Source organism: Rattus norvegicus, chromosome 16, assembly GCF_021556685.1.
Source record: "Rattus norvegicus strain SHRSP/BbbUtx chromosome 16, alternate assembly SHRSP_T2T, whole genome shotgun sequence".
Taxonomy (NCBI): domain Eukaryota; kingdom Metazoa; phylum Chordata; class Mammalia; order Rodentia; family Muridae; genus Rattus; species Rattus norvegicus.
Genome location: NC_141549.1, coordinates 60,054,300 through 60,074,079, shown reverse-complemented (window position 1 = coordinate 60,074,079; position 19,780 = coordinate 60,054,300). Strand labels below are relative to the sequence as shown.

At 39.6% G+C, this 19,780-nt stretch overlaps 2 protein-coding genes across 5 annotated transcripts in view; one reads left to right on the top strand and one right to left on the bottom strand.

Moving 5' to 3' along the window:
- The window catches only part of Erich1 (glutamate-rich 1), a gene marked incomplete at its 5' end in the record, with an annotated part of 52,793,804 nt that overhangs the window by 23,590,284 nt on the left and 29,183,740 nt on the right, over positions 1 to 19,780 (bottom strand).
- Micu3 (mitochondrial calcium uptake 3) overlaps positions 1 to 19,780 on the top strand; it is a 90,548-nt gene that overhangs the window by 21,066 nt on the left and 49,702 nt on the right. For 3 of the 5 annotated variants that reach the window (NM_001436586.1, NM_001436585.1, NM_001436584.1), the window contains exons 2-3: positions 12,688 to 12,841; positions 17,201 to 17,232. In NM_001436586.1, the coding sequence (NP_001423515.1) occupies positions 12,688 to 12,841; positions 17,201 to 17,232 (186 nt within the window). The remainder of the gene's footprint in view (positions 1 to 12,687; positions 12,842 to 17,200; positions 17,233 to 19,780) is intronic. The other 2 variants (XM_087588814.1, XM_087588813.1) reach the window with 1 other exon arrangement.

Genomic DNA, 19,780 nt, shown 5'->3' with positions numbered 1-19,780 from the left:
TCTCTAGTGTTACTTTGTTCTGCTATTTCTGACAGTGGCTAGACTGTCCTATAAGCCTGTGTGTCAGGAGTGCTGTAGACCTGTTTTCCTCTCTTTCAGTCAGTTATGGGGACAGAGTGTTCTGCTTTCGGGCGTGTAGTTTTTCCTCTCTACAGGTCTTCAGCTGTTCCTGTGGGCCTGTGTCTTGAGTTCACCAGGCAGCTTTCTTGCAGCAGAAAATTTGGTCTTACCTGTGGTCCTGAGGCTCAAGTTCGCTCGTGGGGTGCTGCCCACGGGCTCTCTGCAGCGGCAGCAACCAGGAAGACCTGTGCCGCCCCTTCCGGGAGCTTCAGTGCACCAGGGTTCCAGATGGTCTTTGGCTTTTTCCTCTGGCGTCCGAGATGTGTGTGCAGGGAGCAGTCTCTTCTGGTTTCCCAGGCTTGTCTGCCTCTCTCGATCTGCATTCTTCTACATGCTGACCTCCAGTTGAACCAGCACCATTTGCTGAAAATGCTGTCCTTTTTCCATTGGATGGTTTTGGCTCCTTTGTCAAAAATCAAGTGACCATAGGTGTGTGGGTTCATTTCTGGTTCTTCAATTCTATTCCACTGGTCTACCTGCCTGTCTCTGTACCAATACCATATAGTTTTTTTTTTTCACTATTGCTCTGTAATACTGCTTGAGGTCAGGGATGGTGATTCCCCTGGATCTTATATGTCTTTTCCATTTCAATGCAGATTTATTGACATCACAATTTTTAATCTTTTATTTTGAATTCACTTAATTCACTAATAGTTAATGATATTAGCTATTATTTCATGGTTTATTATGAGTTTTTCACAGTCACATTTAATTACTCTAACCTCTATAATTCCATGTATTTTCAGATATTTCTAGTAATGTTTAACTGTGATAGTTCTAAGGGATACTTCTATGGATTTTGGAAAGCACACTATGAGCGCTTCTTTTTCTGTATTTGAGTATGCTGGGAATCTTGTACATAATGAGCATTCCCTGTACTACTGAGCAGTCCCACTAGCCCTGTGAGGTCCTTTTTTTATTTTTTTATGATGTATCTTATCACCATTTTATTTATTGTGATTAGAAACTTGTTTATATTGGTTTTGCTGTCTTATGCATATATGATCCCTCATTTGTATTCCCTGATATAGAATGAATCCATTTTCTTGGTTTTTGTCATTCTAGAGCAGTGGCTCTCAACTTGTGTGCCACAACCCCTTTGGGGGGGGGGTCTAATGACCCTTTCACAGAGGTTGCCTGAGACCATTGGAAAATGTAGATATTTATAATTCATAACAGTGGCAACATTTTCAAAAATAGTTTTATGGTTGGAGGTTACCACAGCATAAAGAAACCACAAGTAGTTCTTGTGTGTTAAAGGACCCACAGCATTAGGAAGGTTGAGAACTGCTACTCTAGAGGTTTGAAGGTTGAACATTTTTTCTTTAACTTTCAGTTGATTGGCTAAGCACAAATTGAATAGTTTATAACAATCAAGGATCTTAACCCACACCTTTAATCCCACCACTTGGGAGGCAGAGACAGGAGACTCTCTATAAATTTGAGGCCAGCTTTGTCTATATATCAAATTCCATATCAGCAGGGTCTACATAATGAAAGCCTGTGTCATGTAGTTTGTAATATGAGTCTAAAAATTAAGGATAAGTTATTAAGAGGAAATTTCCCATTCCAGGGAAGATACTTGTTTGAAATGTTACATCTGCTTTTACGTTTTTCTGAAGTCAGCTAAAGTATAAGACATATGTAATCGTTGACTTTCTCATTTCTGTGACCAAATGCCTGGCAAGGAGCAACTAAAAGGAGATGAGGATCATACAACCTGTAGTGGTTGTGGAGATGGAGCCACACCTAAGGGTCCACAGACACACCCTTCTATTCTGAGTGATCCACTTTCAGCTGGCCCCTCCTCCAGAGGTTCTGTAGTCTCAGAATACTGATACCAGACTGGGTTCACAATGAAGTATTTTCTCTACCTATACAGCCCATGTCTCAACAGTTCCATAAATTTCCCAAACTGTCACCAGTTGAGGACCAAGGATTCAAACACATGAACCTCATGTGGAGACATTTAACACCCAAACTGTAAGAAGATGACAGATTACTGGCACTCACTGGTTGAATTTCTCTTTTCACAGTGCTGGGGATCAGATTTAAGGACCTCATCTTTGCTTACCAAGCCTTCTACACCAAAGTACACCCTAGCCTTGTTGCTACTTTTACAAACATATTTTCATTATTAAAAGAATCATTGTTTAACAGTTATAGTAAGCTTTACAACTACACTCATGCACTCATTCAGTCAGCAGGCATTTGGGAGACTGAAGACAGAAATTCTTGTAGGCACGGGTAAACCCATGCAACTAAGTAACTGACAATTCCTGCCTATGTACTGAAATCATCATGTGGAATAACTATAGATAAAGGATGAGATTAGCTGAAATGCCCAACAAGGACATTTGAGGGAGAGCCTGTAGAGATCCTATGCAGAGGTTAGGCAAAGCCCGTGGTTGGGGAATGGGGCCACTCACTCATTTCCAAATTTTTAACAGAGAACTGCACCTGTCTAAAGGAAATACAGGGACAAAGAGTGGAGCAGAGACTGAAAGAAAGGCCTTCCAGGGACTGCCCCACCTGGGAATCCATCCCATATACAGACACCAAACCCAGACACAGAAGTGCTTGCTGACAGGAGCCTGATATGGATGTTTCCTGAGAGACTCTGCCAGATCCTTACTAATATAGATGTGGATGCTCACAGCCAACCATTGGACTGATCATGGGGACCCCAATGGAGGAGTTTGGTAAAGGACTGAAGGAGCTAAAGAGGTTTGCAATCCAATAGGAAGAACAACAATATCAACCAACCAGACACCTCAGAACTCCCAGGGACTAAACCACCAACCAAAGAGTACACATGAAGGGACTCATGGCAGCAGCTGCATATGTAGCAAAGGATGGCCTTATCTGGCATCAGTGGGAAGAAAAGCTATTGGCTCTCTAAAGGCTCAATGCCCCAGTGTAGGGAAATGCCAGAGCATTGAGGTGGGAGTGGGGGAGTATGTGGGGGAGCATCCTCATAGAAGCAAGTGTACTAGGGGTGGAATGAGGGTTTGCAGAAAGGAAGTCAGGAAGGAGGATACCATTTGAAATATAATAAATAAAATACCCAATAAAAAGGAATATGTAAGCAGTAGAAGATTTACTAAAGATGGGACACCAGTAATACGGCTTTCACCATGTGGTCACCATGGTGGAGTGACACAGTGACGCAGCTCTTTTCATGTCACCCACCAATAAATTGGTTGGTTCAGAAAGAAAGACAGACAGACAGACAGACAGAAAGAAAGAAAGAAAGAAAGAAAGAAGAAAAGGAAAGGAAAAAAGAAAGATAGATTAAGGGATGATCTTAGGCACCATATAAAGGGAAAATACCCTAAAGGAGGGGCTAGAAAAATGGCTCATTGTTTAATAGCATTTTTTTTGTTTCTGCAAAGAATCAGAATTTGATTCCTGGAACCCACATGTTAGCTTACAACTGTGTATAACTTCAGTTTCAGGGGATATGATGCCCTCTTCTGGTCCCACTGACATCCCACTGGTGTCATTGCCTAGTGCAGTGGGACCTTGGAGAATGGAGCCAATACATGAGGGTGGCTGAAGCCACATGCAATGGCCAACTTTATTGAAAGCATCAGACGATTTTACTATGAGGGTTGAGGAATCACATGAGTAAGTGTATAACTACAAGGGCAAGTTCCACATGCCAGACAAGCATAAGCCTCCACTGAGGCTTACAAACCAATAACAATAGCCAGCTATAATGAATAACTAGAAGTAAAATCACTCCTATCCCCTATACCTGGACACAAAAATATATTCCAAGAACAATTTTCCAAAAGTAGCCCTCTAACTTCCACAGGTGTGCCAGGCACTCAAACACACCACACATATGATAGACAGACAGACAGACAGACAGACAGACAGACAGACAGAGACATAATTTGAAAAGATTAACTCAATTAAAAATTTCCGTGTCGTTGAAGAAACTGACATCACAAGACTCAAGAGTTTTTTGCCACAAATGCTGAGAATTCTCCTCACATGGCTCCGTTCGTGGACTGTGGTCCTCAATTAAGTACAAACATGGTGAACAAACATATGCAAAAAAACAATCATACAAATAAAAATAAGTATATTTTTAGATAAAAGAAAGTATCAAAAAGGACCTACGAGGACAGAAGAATATCAGAAGAATGTTGTTTAGGAACTTGATGAAGTGAATTTTTTCAAGGGAGTTACTAACTGTCAAAAAGTGTAGGATGAAAATTGACCTTTGGTCAGGCAACAAGAAGGTCATTAACAACCTTGACAGACAGATTTAGTAGAGGAAGAGAGTAGAGCCTGCTTAAGTTCAAAGGAGAAGGAGAAGAAATCTGAGACAGGGAATGTGGAGTCCTTTCTCCAGTAGCTGCTGTTAAAGATAGGAAAGAAGTAGAAGAAAGGAGGAGGAGGTTAACTAACTGGGGAGCTCAGACAGAAGCCTCTAAGATAGGCAGTAGTACAATGGCCATACTCAGAGGGAAGTAGGCAGTAGAGAAAGAAAATCGTGAAATTGAAGGGCAAGGGAGATTAGATTGTAAGGAATAAGATACTCAGCAGACAAGAAGAGATAGGCTCTAAGCAGTAGTTCTTGTCGCACCACCTTAAGAATAGCTTATATCTTATAAGCTATTTATATACGAATTTATAGCTTATCAAGAAAGGTACTTGACAGATCAGTAAAGAATAATCTACCACAAAGTACTATGGACAGAGACTAAGAGCCTGGGGCTGTACCAGTGGCTTGTCAATGAGGAACTGTGGCTGCTCATTCAGAGGAAAGGGTTGATTCTTGGACCTACTTGGCCTTTCACAGCCATCTGTAACTCCTATTCCAGGGGATCTGATGCCCTCTTCAGGCATGTTGGGCATCAGGCATGTAAGTGGTGTATTAACTACATGCAGACAAAACATCCATGTACATAAAACCATCATAAATGGCCAGTTGTTTATTAACACCTTTATTTCCATCTGATCTCAGCCAGGAATATACTGCAGGCTTGTCTTCAGCTGTCTTTTTCCATATAGATATGTTTGTTAAGCATCAAAACATTTACGTCGTGTGCTTTGGGATTTTCCCACACTGGGAATTGATGTTTAACCTTTAGACCACCCACCTAGCTAAGAAAGTATTATGTCTTTTATCTTCCCAGACTCTTAAATAAGCCTCAAGCCATATGAGAAAGTACTACCATGAACAACTTTTCCAGCTACTTGAATAGAATATGTCCCATAAGATTCTCGCCCAACAAATGATTAACTAGGAATGTAAAAAAAAGTTATTTGCTCTTTAATGTTGTATAAAACAGTTGGTACAGTTGCCAGCATCAGATAGATCCTATTACCAGATGTTCAACTTCCTATGTATAATTGCATCCATTTTTATTTGAAAATTTAAATTATTTTATTTAAATAAAACAAGTGCATTTTAAAGTAGTAATAATGTCTGCTCTCTATAATCTGGTTAATACAAATGATATTAACTTTCCCTGCTATTCTTCATTCTCACTTTTATGTTTCTTGATTGCTAAAAAAGGTAATGCAATGTTCACTGTTTAAGTAATTGCTTCCAATTACCTTTTTATGGTATTATCAGCTTGTAGGCATTAATTTCTCTAATTGTCTAGTAGTAAATCCCTTATCTGGCATTTAATCTTACCTCCCTGGGAAAACCAGGCCTTACCACAGAGTAAATTTTTACTCTGCTGACCTGAAGTAACAGAAGACTGTCTTGGCAGTAAACCTTTGCTTTCTATATTCATAGGAAGGATAATGATGTACTCTGTTCCCTGGAGGCCCTAGTTAAACTCCAGTAATAAGTAACATCTAAATAGTGTTTGCAAAGTTCTGCACTGGAAATTCCAGGATGATAATTGCATTGACATATTATTTCTGTTTCTTTTTGGAAAGCACAGTAATTAAAAATACAGTTTAAATTTTTTTGCTACTTCGTAAGGTAATCTTAGTTATGTCTGCTTGACTTTAGAACCATGGTTCTCCAGCTATGGGCTGCAGCCCCTTTGAGGTGCAGATACCTTGCATATCAAATATTTACATATAGTTCAAAACAGTAGCAAAATTACAGTTACAAATTTTGAATTCGTATGCAGTAGCAATGAAACAATTTTATGGTTGGAATCACCACAGCATGAGGAACTGTATTAAAGATTCATGGCATTAGGAAGATTGAGAACAACTGTTTTAGATAATTCACACAGTAACCTAAAAGTAGTCTATGGACTTTTTTTAATCTTTATTAACTGGGGTATTTCTTATTTACATTTCGAATGTTATTCCCTTTCCGGGTTTCCAGGCCTACATCCCCCCTAGCCCCTCCCCCTCCCCTTCTCAATGGGTGTTCCCCTCCCCATCCTCTCCCCATTACCGCCCTCCCCCCAACAATCATGTTCACTGGGGGTTCAGTCTTGGCAGGACCAACGGCTTCCCCTTCCACTGGTGCTCTTGCTAGGCTATTCATTGCTACCTATGAGGTTGGAGGCCAGGGTCAGTCCATGTATAGTCTTTGGGTAGTGGCTTAGTCCCTGGAAGCTCTGGTTAGTTGGCATTGTTGTACATATGGGGGTCTCAAGCCCCTTCAGACTCTTTCAGTCCTTTCTCTGATTCCTTCAACGGGGGTCCCGTTCTCAGTTCAGGGGTTTGCTGTGGCATTCACCTCTGTATTTGCTGTATTCTGGCTGTGTCTCTCAGGAGAGATCTACATCCGGTTCCTGTCAGCCTGCACTTCTTTGCTTCATCCATCTTATCTAGTTTGGTGGCTGTATATGTATGGGCCACATGTGGGGCAGGCTCTGAATGGGTGTTCCTTCTGCCTCTGTTCTAAACTTTGCCTCCCTATTCCCTCCCAAGGGTATTCTTATTCCCCTTTTAAAGAGGGAGTGAAGCATTCGCATTTTGGTCATCCTTGAGTTTCATGTGTTCTGTGCAAATGAAACTCGAGCCATTGGTCTAATATCCACTTATCAGTGAGTGTATACCATGTGTGTTTTTCTGTGATTGGGTTATCTCACCCAGGATGATATTTTCCAGTTCCCTCCATTTGCCTATGAATTTCATGAAGTCATTGTTTTTGATAGCTGAGTAGTATTCCATTGTGTAGATGTACCACATTTTCTGTATCCATTCCTCTGTTGAAGGGCATCTGGGTTCTTTCCAGCTTCTGGCTATTATAAATAAGGCTGCTATGAACATAGTGGAGCATGTGTCTTTGTTATTTGTTGGGGCATCTTCTGGGTATATGCCCAAGAGAGGTATAGCTGGATCCTATATGCAATTTTCTGAGGAACCTCCAGACTGATTTCCAGAATGGTTGTACCAGTCTGCAATCCCACCAACAATGGAGGAGTGTTCCTCTTTCTCCACATCCTCGCCAGCATTTGCTGTCACCTGAGTTTTTCATATTAGCCATTCTCACTGGTGTGAGGTGAAATCTCAGGGTTGTTTTGATTTGCATTTCCCTTATGACTAAAGATGTTGAACATTTCCTTAGGTGTTTCTCAGCCATTCGGCATTCCTCAGCTGTGAATTCTTTGTTTAGCTCTGAACCCCATTTTTAATAGGGTTATTTGTCTCCCTGCAGTCTAACTTTGTGAGTTCTTTGTATATTTTGGATATAAGGCCTCTATCTGTTGTAGGATTGGTAAAGATCTTTTCCCAATCTGTTGGTTGCCGTTTTGTCCTAACCACAGTGTCCTTTGCCTTACAGAAGCTTTGCAGTTTTATGAGATCCCATTTGTCAATTCTTGATCTTAGAGCATAAGCTATTAGTGTTTTGTTCAGGAAATTTTCTCCAGTGCCCATGTGTTTCAGATGCTTCCCCACGTTTTCTTCTATTAGTTTGAGTTTATCTGGTTTGATGTGGAGGTCCTTGATCCACTTGGACTTAAGCTTTACTCCCTACTCTCTCACTTTCTCTTCTCTTTGTGTGTGTGTGTGTGTGTGTGTGTGTGTGTGTGTGTGTGTGCGCGCGCCCGCGTGCGCGCACGCACATGTCGAGGAGATGCCATCAACAGGGCGTCCTGATAACTCTATTTTATTTCCTTGACAAAAGGTCTCTCACAAACCTGAAGTTAGTTGCATGGCTATTAAGCCTCAGTAATCGCCCTGCCCCCAGCTCTGGAGTTATAGGAGCCCACAGACCCACACGCAGCTTTTATATAGAAGGTGGCATTTGAAATCGGGTCTTCATTTCTATAAGACCTGTATTTGTATTCTTATCTGCTGTGCCATCTCCTCAGTCTCAAATTCTCCACTTTTTTTAATGAGTAGAAAGTATGAAGTGAACATGACAGATTCTTTTTATATAGGATTTTTTTATTTACATTTTAAATGTTATTCCCTTTCCCGGTTTCCCATCCATAAGCCGCCTATCCCCCTCTGCCTGCTTCCATAAGGGCGTTCCCCTCCCCAAACACACTCCTTCTCACCTCCCTGTCCTGACATTCCTCTACAATGGGGGCATCCAGCCTTGGCAGGACGAAGGGCTTCTCCTCCCATTGGTACCCAACAAGGCCATCCTCTGCTCCATATGCAGCTGGAGCCATGGGTCTGTCCATGTGTACTGTTTGAGTAGTGTGGTTTAGTCCCTGAGAGCTCTGGTTGGTTGGTATTGTTGTTCTTATGGGGTTGCAAACCCTTCAGCTCCTCCAATCCTTTCTCTAACTCTTCCAATAGAGACCTCATTCTCAGTTCACTGATTGGCTGCTAGCATTCGCCTCTGTATTTGTCATGCTCTGGCTAAGCCTCCCAGGAGATGGCTATATCAGGCTCCTGTCAGCATGCACTTCTTGGCTTCATCACTACTGTCTAGTTTTGGCGGCTGTATGTATATGGGCTGGATCCCCAGGTGGGGCAGGCTCTGAATGCCCATTCCTTCAGTCTCTGCTCCAAAATTTGTCTCTATTATCTCTTTCTATGGATATTTTTGTTCCCCTTTTAAGAAGAACTGAAGTATCCACACTTTGGTTGTCCTTTTTCTTGAGCTTCATGTGGTCTGTGGGTTGTATCTTGGATAATTGGAGCTTTTGGGCTAATATCCAATTATAAGTGAGTGCATACCATGTGTGTTTTTCTGTGATTGGGTTACCTCACTCAGGATATTTTCCAGTTCCATCCATTTGCCTATGAATTTCATGAAGTCATTGTTTTTGATAGCTCCATTGTGTAGATGTACCACATTTTCTGAATCCATTCCTCTGTTGAAGGGCTCTTTCCAGCTTATAGCAATTAAGAATAAGGCTTCTATGAACATAGTGGAGCATGTGTCCTTTTATGTTGGAGCATCTTTTGGGTGTATGCCCAGGAGTGGTATAGCTGGGTCCTTAGGTCGTACTATGTCCAATTTTCTGAACTGCCACTCTGATTTCCAGAGTGGTTCTACCAGCTTGCAATCCCACCAACAATGGAGGAATGTTTCTCTTTCTCCATATCCTCGCCAGCATCTCCTGTCACCTGAGTCTTTGATCTTAGCCATTCTGACTGGTGTGAGATAGAATCTCAGGGCTGTTTTGTTTTCATTTCCCTGATGACTAAGGATGCTGAACACTTCTTTAGGTACTTCAGACATTTGATATTCCTCAGCTGAAAATTCTTTGTTTAGCTCTGTACCCCATTTTTATAGGATTATGATTCTCTGAAGTCTAAAAGTAAAGATCTTTCCCAATCTGTTGGTTACTATTTTCTCCTATTGATAGTGCCCTTTGCCTTACAGAAGCTTTGCAGTTTTATGAGATCTCATTTGTTGTTTCTTGATCTTAGAGCATAAGCCATTGGTGTTCTGTTCAGGAAATTTTCTCCAGTGCCCATGTGTTTGAGATTCTTCCCTACTTTTTCTCCTGGTAGTTTGAGTGTATCTGTTTTATGTAGAGTTCCTTGATCCATTCGGACTTAAGCTTTGTACGAGAAGATAAGAAAGGATCGATTTTCATTCTTCTACCTGCTGACCACCAGTTGAACCAACACCATTTGTTGAAAATGCTATCTTTTTTCCACTGGATGGTTTTAACTCCTTTGTCAAAGATCAAGTGACCATAGGTGTGTGGATTCATTTCTGGATCTTCAATTCTATTCCATTGATTTACCTTCCTGTCTCTGTACCAATACCATGCAGTTTTTATCCCTACTGCCCTGTAATACTGCTTGAAGTCAGAGATAGTGATTTCCCCCAGTAGTTCTTTTATTCTTGAGGATAGTTTTAGGTATCCTTGGTTTTTTGTTACTCCAATTGAACTCGCAAAATGCTCTTTCTAACTATGAAGAATTGAGTTGGAAATTTTGAGGGGGATTACATTGAATCTATAGATTGTTTTTGGCAAGATGGCTGGTTTTACAGTCTTAATCCTGCCAATTCATGAGTATGGGAGATTGCAGTTGTCATTTCTAACATTAACTATTCTCCTCCAATGTAATTGTCATCTCAGAGGCTTGCTGCTGAATAAACGCAACCTTCTTTCTGAACTCTGGTTACCTGGTTTTACTCAGCTGTTCCAGGTTCAATCTCCTTTCCAGTTTGACTGACTCAATCTGGCTTCTCTCAGCTTTCTACTGAATTGTTCAGTTTGGCCTCATACTAACTTTGGCAGTCTCTTCTAGTCTGGCTCCTGTTTTCTGACTTGTCTGTCTTCAACTAACTGTGTCTAGCTTGTTCTCTGCCACCTGTCTCTGTTAAACTGTGTAAAAACTACCTCTCAATTAGACATCACTTTCAAACCTGACTGCTTCCTTCTACCACCTAACCTTACCTACATTGTTTGATTTGATTAATGGTGTGTACAAAGGGTGTGTCTACATTCCAGCCAGATCACAGAAACCTGGAAGGTCTTTGTATTTGATCCCTTGCCAGAGCAGCCATGTTGCTGGATGTAAATTCCTCTACAGTCATTGGAAAAGGAGATGATTTTTTTCTTTTTCTTTTTTCTTATTTTTAATTTATTCTCTCATATATTACATCCCTACCAAAGCTTCCCCTCCTTCCTCCACCCCACACCTCTTTCATCTACCTCCCCCACTTCTTTCTTCCCCATCTGCTGCCCCTCTGTTTCCCTTCGGAAGAGGGCAGATCTTACAGGAATATCAATCAAACATATCATATTATGTTGCAATAAGATGAGGCACCTCCCCTTATACTAAAATTGGATGAGGCAACCCAGTAGAAGGACAAGGGTCCCAGAGGCACTAAAAGCATCAGGAACAGCCCCCACTCCCTCCGTTATGAGTCCCATGAAAATACCAAGCTACACAGCTGTATCATACACAGAGGGCCCAGGTATGGTCTATGCAGGCTCCAGGTACTGTTACTGTAGTCTCAGGGAGCCTCAATGAAACCAGGTTTGTTGTTTCTATAGCAAGCCAATGGCCAACGTCAAATTAAATGAGGAGAAACTCAAAGCAATTTCACTAAAATCAGGGACAAGACAAGGCTGTCCACTCTCTATATCTTTTCAACATAGTGCTTGAAGTTGTAGCTAAAGCAGTAATAACTAAAGGAAACAGGATTCAAATGGGAAAGGAAAGAGCCAAAGTATTGCTCTTTGCAGGTGATATGATAGTATACATGTGACCTCATAAATTCTACCAGGGAACTTCTACAGCTGATGAACACCTTCAGTGAAGTGGTGGCCGGATAAACAAACAGGGAAACAACACCCTTCACAATAGCCACAAATAATATAAAGTATCTTGGGTAACTCTCTAACCAAATGAAGGACGACCTATGTGACAAGAACTTCAAGTCTTTGAAGAAAGTATCAGAAGATGGAAAGATTGCCCATGCACGTGGATCAGTAGAATTAACATAGTAAAAATGGCCATCCCTGCTGTTGGGTATTTTGGCTAATGTCATCCCCATTACATCCTGGGATCCTCTCGCATCTCTAGTATCTGGGACTTTCTAGTGGTTCCCCAAGACACCACTCATTATACTTATTTATATTTGTTCTCCTGGCCCTCTGAACTTCTCTCCTGTCTCTTCCCATACGTGCCCCCCCCATTTTCTTCCCTTCCCCTCTCCCACTCTGGTTGCTCCCTCTCTCTGCCTCCTGTGATTATTTCGTTTCCCTTCTAAGTAGGTTTGAAGCATCCACACTATGGCCTTCCTTCTTGTTAAGCTTCATATGTCTTTGAGTTATATAATGGGTATTCTAAGCTTTTGGGCTAATATCCACTTATCAGTGAATACATACCATGCATGTCCTTTGCACTCTGGCTTACCTCACTCAGGTTTTTTTCTAGTTCCATCTATTTGCCTGCAAAGTTCGTGAGGTAGTCATTTTTAATAGCTGAGTAGTATTCCATTGTGTATCCATTTTCTGTGGCCATACTTTGGTTGAGGGACATGTGGGTTCTTTCCAGCTTCAGGTTATTATAAATAAGGCTGCTATGAACATAGTAGAGCACGTGTCCTTGATATATGTTGGAGCACCTTTGGGTATGTGCCCAGGAGTGGTATAGCTGGGTGTTCAGGTAGAACTATTTACAATTTTCTGAGGAACTGCCTTCTTAAAGATTGTAGTGCTTCTCCCAATTTATATTTTCCTTCTTCCTCAACCATAGGTTGCTACTGGCAGAGCCGTTACTGAAGACTTGGACCTCTATGCTACATCTCGAGAGAGACGGTTTCGTTTATTTGCATCTATAGAATGTGAAGGACAGTTATTCATGACTCCATATGATTTTATTCTGGCTGTTACAACAGATGAGCCCAAATGTAAGTAAAAATTTAAAATTATCTGCATAATTTATCTTCAGTATCATAATAATTTTCAAGAACTTTCAAAGATGGTGGTAGAGTGATGGCTACTAAGCAGTTCTGGCCAAGTTAAATAGATGACAATAGAAATGCAGTTTAAAGAGAAAAATCTCTACTTTGTAAAATTATGAAACAGTGTATATATTTTAGAATATATTACAAAAGTAATGTGACACTTGAAAATTCATTGCCTTGTCTGTGTTTGCAACTGATATTTCTTTTTATCTTTTTTTTTTAAAATATGCATTGGTGTGAGCATGTAAGATCTCCTAGAACTGGAGTCACAGACAATTGTGAGCTGCCATGCAGGTGCTAGGAATTGAACTGGAGTCTTCTGGAAGAGCACGCAATGCTCTTAACTGCCAAGCCATCTCACCAGCCGCAGAAGAATGATATTTCTTTAAAATCTTTATTATGTCTAACATTGTAGAATTTTTGAGTCACTCTCTCATATGTTGAACACCACCTTACTTTAGATATTTTTATAAGATACTAACATTCTACATATTATTTCTTATATCAGAAATTAATACAATAATTCAGAGGACCAGCACTGCTGTTAGCCTTGCTCAAGAGTTGGGCATTTTTATCATGTGCATTTGCATAGCTCCTGAAGTGTAAAGATGGACTGGTCCTTCCCCACGTTTTCTCATATTAAAGGAGTGGTTTTCAAGCACTGGGATAGTTGAACATTTCTTGGAAATGTTTTATACCTGACTTTTTAAAGAGCCATGAGATTCTTGGGTATAGTTTTACATCCAACCTGTTTTAATATATGCTTCTCAGTAACGTGTATAAAGAAAGTGCACCTCACAGACACAGGTTGTTGGGAAAGGGAAGGCTACTTTCATTGTGTCTTCTGACCTTGGGTATTCTCTTTGGCTTTGTCACAACTTATTAGTGACATTCAGGCTTTCAAACTCTCCAAGATGGTAGTAAAAGATTCTGTCTTATGAAAGGGTTTGGGGGGCTGGGGATTTAGCTCAGTAGTAGAGCGCTTACCTAGGAAGCGCAAGGCCCTGGGTTCGTTCCCCAGCTCCGAAAAAAACAACCAAAAAAAAAAAAAAAAAAGAAAGGGTTTGGATTGGATTAACTGGATGGATAGCTTGTAACAATAAGGTTGAGGAGAAAAAGAAGCACTAAATCTTAGAGTGATGTATTAAGATGCATTGAATATATAAAAGTTGGAATTGCCTACTTTCAGTTCACTGAAAGATGATTCATTAAAAATTAGTGTATCAAATAAATTGTTTGACTCTCATTTTTTAAAATTTCTCATAAATTTATAGCCATTTTCCTCCATAGCAAAACCAAACTTTAAAGTTTTCATTACTTTGGCAAAAGCGTACAGGCTAGCTTTTAATGCTTTCTTTCCCACGCAGTGCTGGGCATTGGGCCCAGGGCTTTGAATATGGTGAGCCAGTGCCTTTCTGCTGAGTTTTGTAGAGAGAATCTCTTGTGTACTCTGTGGAAGCATCACCTGTCAATAAAAAGCCAATGGCAGGAAGTGATGGGTGGGACTTCCGGTAGAGAATTGGAAGTCTGGGAGTTAGACTAGAGCTGGGGACTTAGCCCTGACTCTGAGGAAGACAGACACATGAAACTGAGAGGCAACTAGCCTTATGGCAGACGTAGACTAGCTTAAATGGGATAATTGAGTTATGAGCCAGTGGGAACGAACCAAAGCTTATCGCCTAAGGATTTATTCATAAATAGTTACATCTCAGAGTTGTCATTTCAGGAACAAGGAGAAACAGGAGGAAAACCCTGAGCTTACAAAGTTTCATTCCAAACCTAAATGAATTGATTTTTGATGCTTTGAATTCTTCACAGTGAAGACCAGAGGTCTGCACATACATATTTGGGATTTCTCTGTACATGATTAATAGTTAATGCTATACATATTGAATCAGAGAAACAGTGTCCTATTTTAGATGACCAGGAGCCAATTCTTGAAGAACCCTTATTCATTAAAAAGAAAACTGTACAAATGCTAGAAAAGAATAAACCTCAAAGGTACTACTATCTAGAAACTCAAGAAATATACCAAGACGGTACAGAGTCATGAAAGCCAGAAGTGGATGACTGGGCTGCTCTAGTGAGTGGGACAGTGCCAAGATGGTGAGGACAGAGTATAGTCCAGACTTAGTAAGATGAAGGCTGCTGATAATTTGTAAAACCGACATTTCAGGTAAGTGACTAATAAAATACTAGATGGCAGAGTAGAGAAATAAATGAAGAAATGAAGGCTTTCTCTGACAGGGAAAGGAAATGCAGCTGGATGGAATTTGAGGTAGACACTTGATCATATGGGATTTTAACCCGAAATCAACTTTAAAAGTAGAAGGTGATTTTTGACTGGCAGGAAGGCACTGAGAAAGAACACACATTCTAGAGAGGAATAGTGCATGTACCGTGCCACTGTGAAAAAATATAGGGCAGAAATGGCTGAAAATTAAATAGATCTCTTTTAAATAGTAATTATCAGGCTAAGATAAGAATTATAGTCTTTGATTTAATTGGCTTGGTGGGTTCTCTATTATTTATTTTTAAGTATTGTAATTTTATTAATATGAAAATAATACTAACTTCATGAAGAACTTCTTGTGAGTAAAATTGTGTATAGCAGCACAGAGCCAGCTTTGGGGTGTCATCACTTTCACCATTTGCATTCATAATCAGGGTTTTTATAATAGTCAATAGGAAAATTCATTTAAGGATTTTCTCAATAATTTTAATTCAAATAAATGTTAATTGTAAAATATACCAGATTGTTGGTTTTAATTTTTAGAAACTAAAAACTACCTTATTTTTCTCTTTAAAATAAAATCTGAAAAGTAAATTTTCTTCTAGGATTAAAATATGTAGTTATTTTCCAATACATCAAAAATCATTTTAATTTAGATTTTAGAAATGCACTATTAAAATATTTCATATACAAAATTATTACAGATATGATAAACATGCGTCTACAACCTGAGAAATAAAATATCTCTAATAGATTTAATGCCTTTCCACCTGTTACTTTAAACACTCAGTGATTTCATATGAAATAAGAAATTTAGAAAATTAGCACACCCTTTGAAGACTTACCTTAACGGCTCTTAAGTTTTTATTTCTTTAACAGCTAATAATATTGAACATGGTACATTTCCTGCAGAATGAATATGTCTTTTGTGAATAATCTACTGTGGAAATCTTAAAACCACAGACTCAAGAGTAACTCTAACTTCCTTGCTGAATAAATAGTTTCTGAGCATTGCTTAAGAATATGTCCATGGATTTGTACTTCTTAGGGGTTTTTTAATACTTGTTCAGAACTGTCACTTCATTGTTCATTCAAAAGAGGCAGAGCAAAATTATGTGTATAGTATCATAATTAAGGTTACATGCAAAATTCCTGTAATTTTACTGCTTGATTACTTGAGTAAAGAAAGATTTTATTATGTAACAGAAAAGAAAAATTGTTTTCCAAATTTTACAAAATTATTTCCTAACCTTTGACCTCAAGATGAGTTAATATATTACCTTAAAAAGAGTTGCATCGCAGTGTGTTCCTTGTAATTTTAAATTCAATATATTATTAATTATACAGAATTGCTTTGTAGAAACAATTATTGATAGTTCATCAAGTTTTCCTAATGCAACAATACGCGTAGAACTTAACTGCTACCAACTTGGAAACACTTCTTATCATTTGCAGTGGTAGGACATGAACAAGAGAAACAGCCTAGTTGGCCGTGCAGCTGTCCCAGCACTCTCCTGATTAAACTGAGATGCCAACATAATAAAGAAAATGGCATTTTATTCATCTGCCACACTTTTGCTCCCAAGACCAAGTGTAGAAGGAAGAATCCAAACTGGATAAGAACTTCCTTTAATTTGTCCAGTGCTCTTACTATGTCTACATCTCTTTGCCTCTGTCATTTTTATCCTGGACAGATCTCACCTATGAATTATTTTCTGAAAAACCAATGCATTTGATTCCAGGTGAATGTTTTATAAGTATCATTATTTGTCCTTAAGTCCCATAAATAATTGTAGCTTAGCTTACCTTATGAGTTCAGAAGGGCCCAACCATAATCTGGTTATGGGGAAAAAAATTCCCATGAGACTGACTTCATTGATTATAAAGTTACTGTATTAGAAGCAAGTAGATAACATGAAAAGAGTATATTTTAGATTCAAATATTGAGGGTCAAAAAACCCTTTGCCTTTGAACATAAAAGCTTAATTTTGAGTTATGGTTATATATGGTTACTAAATATAGATATACATTACATACAATATTATCTAATTATTTTATATTTATTTTAGTTGCTAAAACGTGGAAGTCACTTTCTAAACAGGTAAGTTAAAGCTCTTGGTATATAACATATGCATGTACACCACACATGATACACACATGTGTAAGCACACATGCACGTTATCTGATTCTATATAATTATCTGTTTTTATATGTGTGTGGTTTTTATAAATAAAAGTCATATAATGGTGGTGTTTTGAATCTTCATAATGTAGAAAATGAAGAAGATGGACAGTTCCTTGGGCTAGTAACGATAAAGATTAGTGGTAACCGTCATGTGGGAGTGTAAATCAGTATCCCGTAGTTCAAAACAGTTAGCATTATCCACCACAGTGAAGATATATAGACTCTATACCCCACAGTCCCATGCCTGAGCTTAACTTCTACATCAGTACATTCACAGTACCTCGTAAAGTCAAACTTGATATATTTTATAACTGGTTAATTTCCTATAGAATTCAGTTACATAAAAAAGAGGATCAGAAGTTCATAGGCTAAGTTCTTGGTTACAATAAAGCACATGGATAGTAGACTTAAGGGGAAATAAGACCAAAATATTTAAGGGTTCAACCACAGTTGGCAAAACTAAGGGATAAATTTGCATAATATTCAGGCAATAATCACTTCTTGGAGAGATGGAAAGGACTGTCAGGGCGAACCACAAAGTGGCTTCTAACATACTGTCTGGTCCTAACTTTGCTATCTTTAATTTCTTTTCTTAGAAGCCTCTAATGGCAAATGCATGCTTACTTGTGAAACCTCAGAAACACAACTGTAAAGACAAGGTACATGGTGTCAACTGCTAGAGGGCTGTATATCTCATTAGCTGGGAATTCTAGATTGTCTTGATAAAGGCCACAGCCTAGGGGCTGAAACAGTATTATTGTCATTCAATTGAACAAACAAAAAATGTAAGGTCAGGGCATTCACAGGTTGGTTTCTTCTGGCTTTTCTCCTTTTCTGTGGCCACCTTCTCACTCTGTTTCCACTTGGCCTTTCCTCAAGAAAGATCTCATATGATGAAATTAGTGATGTCTCTGAAAGACCTGTCTCCAGAGAAGCCAGATTCTTCTACTGCATTATGGCCATAAAATAGACTGTGTCAAGAATGAGGGGATGATGGCAGAGGGTGGAGAGTGGACTGAAATAGTGACAAGTATACACTTTAAAAAGTTGATATCTAATAAGAGTTTTGCAAGCTATATATAAAATAAATGAATCAAAGTTACTAACGTTGATAACAAGTGTACATTAATGCTGGCAAAATTAGAAAACTGTATCAAGGTGTTGCACAATAGCAACAAGCTCTATCAGGTACTCACAAGTATAGCATCTCAGTTACTTTTTGTTTCTGTGACAAAACCCAGTGACCAAGGCAACTTAGGAGAGAAATTATTTCATTTGGGCTTATGGTTGTGGATAGCAACCATTAGCACATAGATCGTCGTAGAGCAAAGGAATGCAGCAGAAAGGGCCGAGAGCCCTCTCATCTTGATCCCAAAGTAGGAAGCAAAGAGCTAACTCAAAGTCCATGACCTGTGATATACTTCCTCCAGCAAGGCTACGCCTTGTTTTTTTAAGATTTATTTATTTATTTAATGTATATGAGTACACTGTTGCTATCTTTCAGACACACCCTAAAAAGGCATCAGATCCCATTAGAGATGGTTGTGAGCCACCATGTGATTGCTGGGAATTGAACTCAGGACCTCTGGAAGAGCAGCTAGTTCTCTTAACCACTGAGACTTCTCTCCCAGCCCCCAAGGACATACCTTCTTATGCTCCCGAAAGAGCCATGAACCAGAAACCAAATATTGAAACATGATGCTCTGAGGGCCATTCTCATTAGACCACTATGTTCCATTCCCTGGCCCCCATGACCTCTGGTGGCCATATCATAAAGCAAAATCAATTTAGTCCAACCTTAGAAGTCTTCGTGCTCCTTCACTCTCAACACCATTTTAAAGACCAAAGTCTAATATCTCTTCTGAGACTCAAGGCAGTCTCTTCATTATTAACCACCTGTAAAATCAAAAGCAAATCACATCATTCCGACATACAGAATATACATTATCATTCCATAAGGGAGGCATTGTAGCATAGTGAAGGAATTGGCAAAACTGAAGCCCAGAGGGGCAACCTGCAGATCCTGTAGCTTTGTGTTTGGTATCAGAGGGCTGAAATGGCTCTGCCTTTCCAGCTTTGCAGCCTGCACCAAACTTTTCCTTTGGCTGGTTCCATTCCATGTTGTCAGCTCTCCTTGGAAGATAGCCCATGGCTCCAGCACATTTAACATCTTTGGTTTCTAAGCTTCACATAATGACCTCTCAGGGCCTTGATGCTGGGACGACACTGTCACAAAGTGCCTGGCCTCAGCCGTTCTCCTCCTTAATGCAAGATGGCATAGCCCTGTACTGTTGTATCCCTCATGACTTGAAAGCCAGAAGCACATGGCTGGGGCTGCCAGGCTTAGTTGCCCACTGGGATGGAGCCCTCGAGTCACATTGCAGCAGCATTTCCCTGCTGCTGCATTTAAAGAGGGGAATGTTTTTTAGGTGTTCTCCCTTTGCAAGTTGAGACCTTCCTTCCCT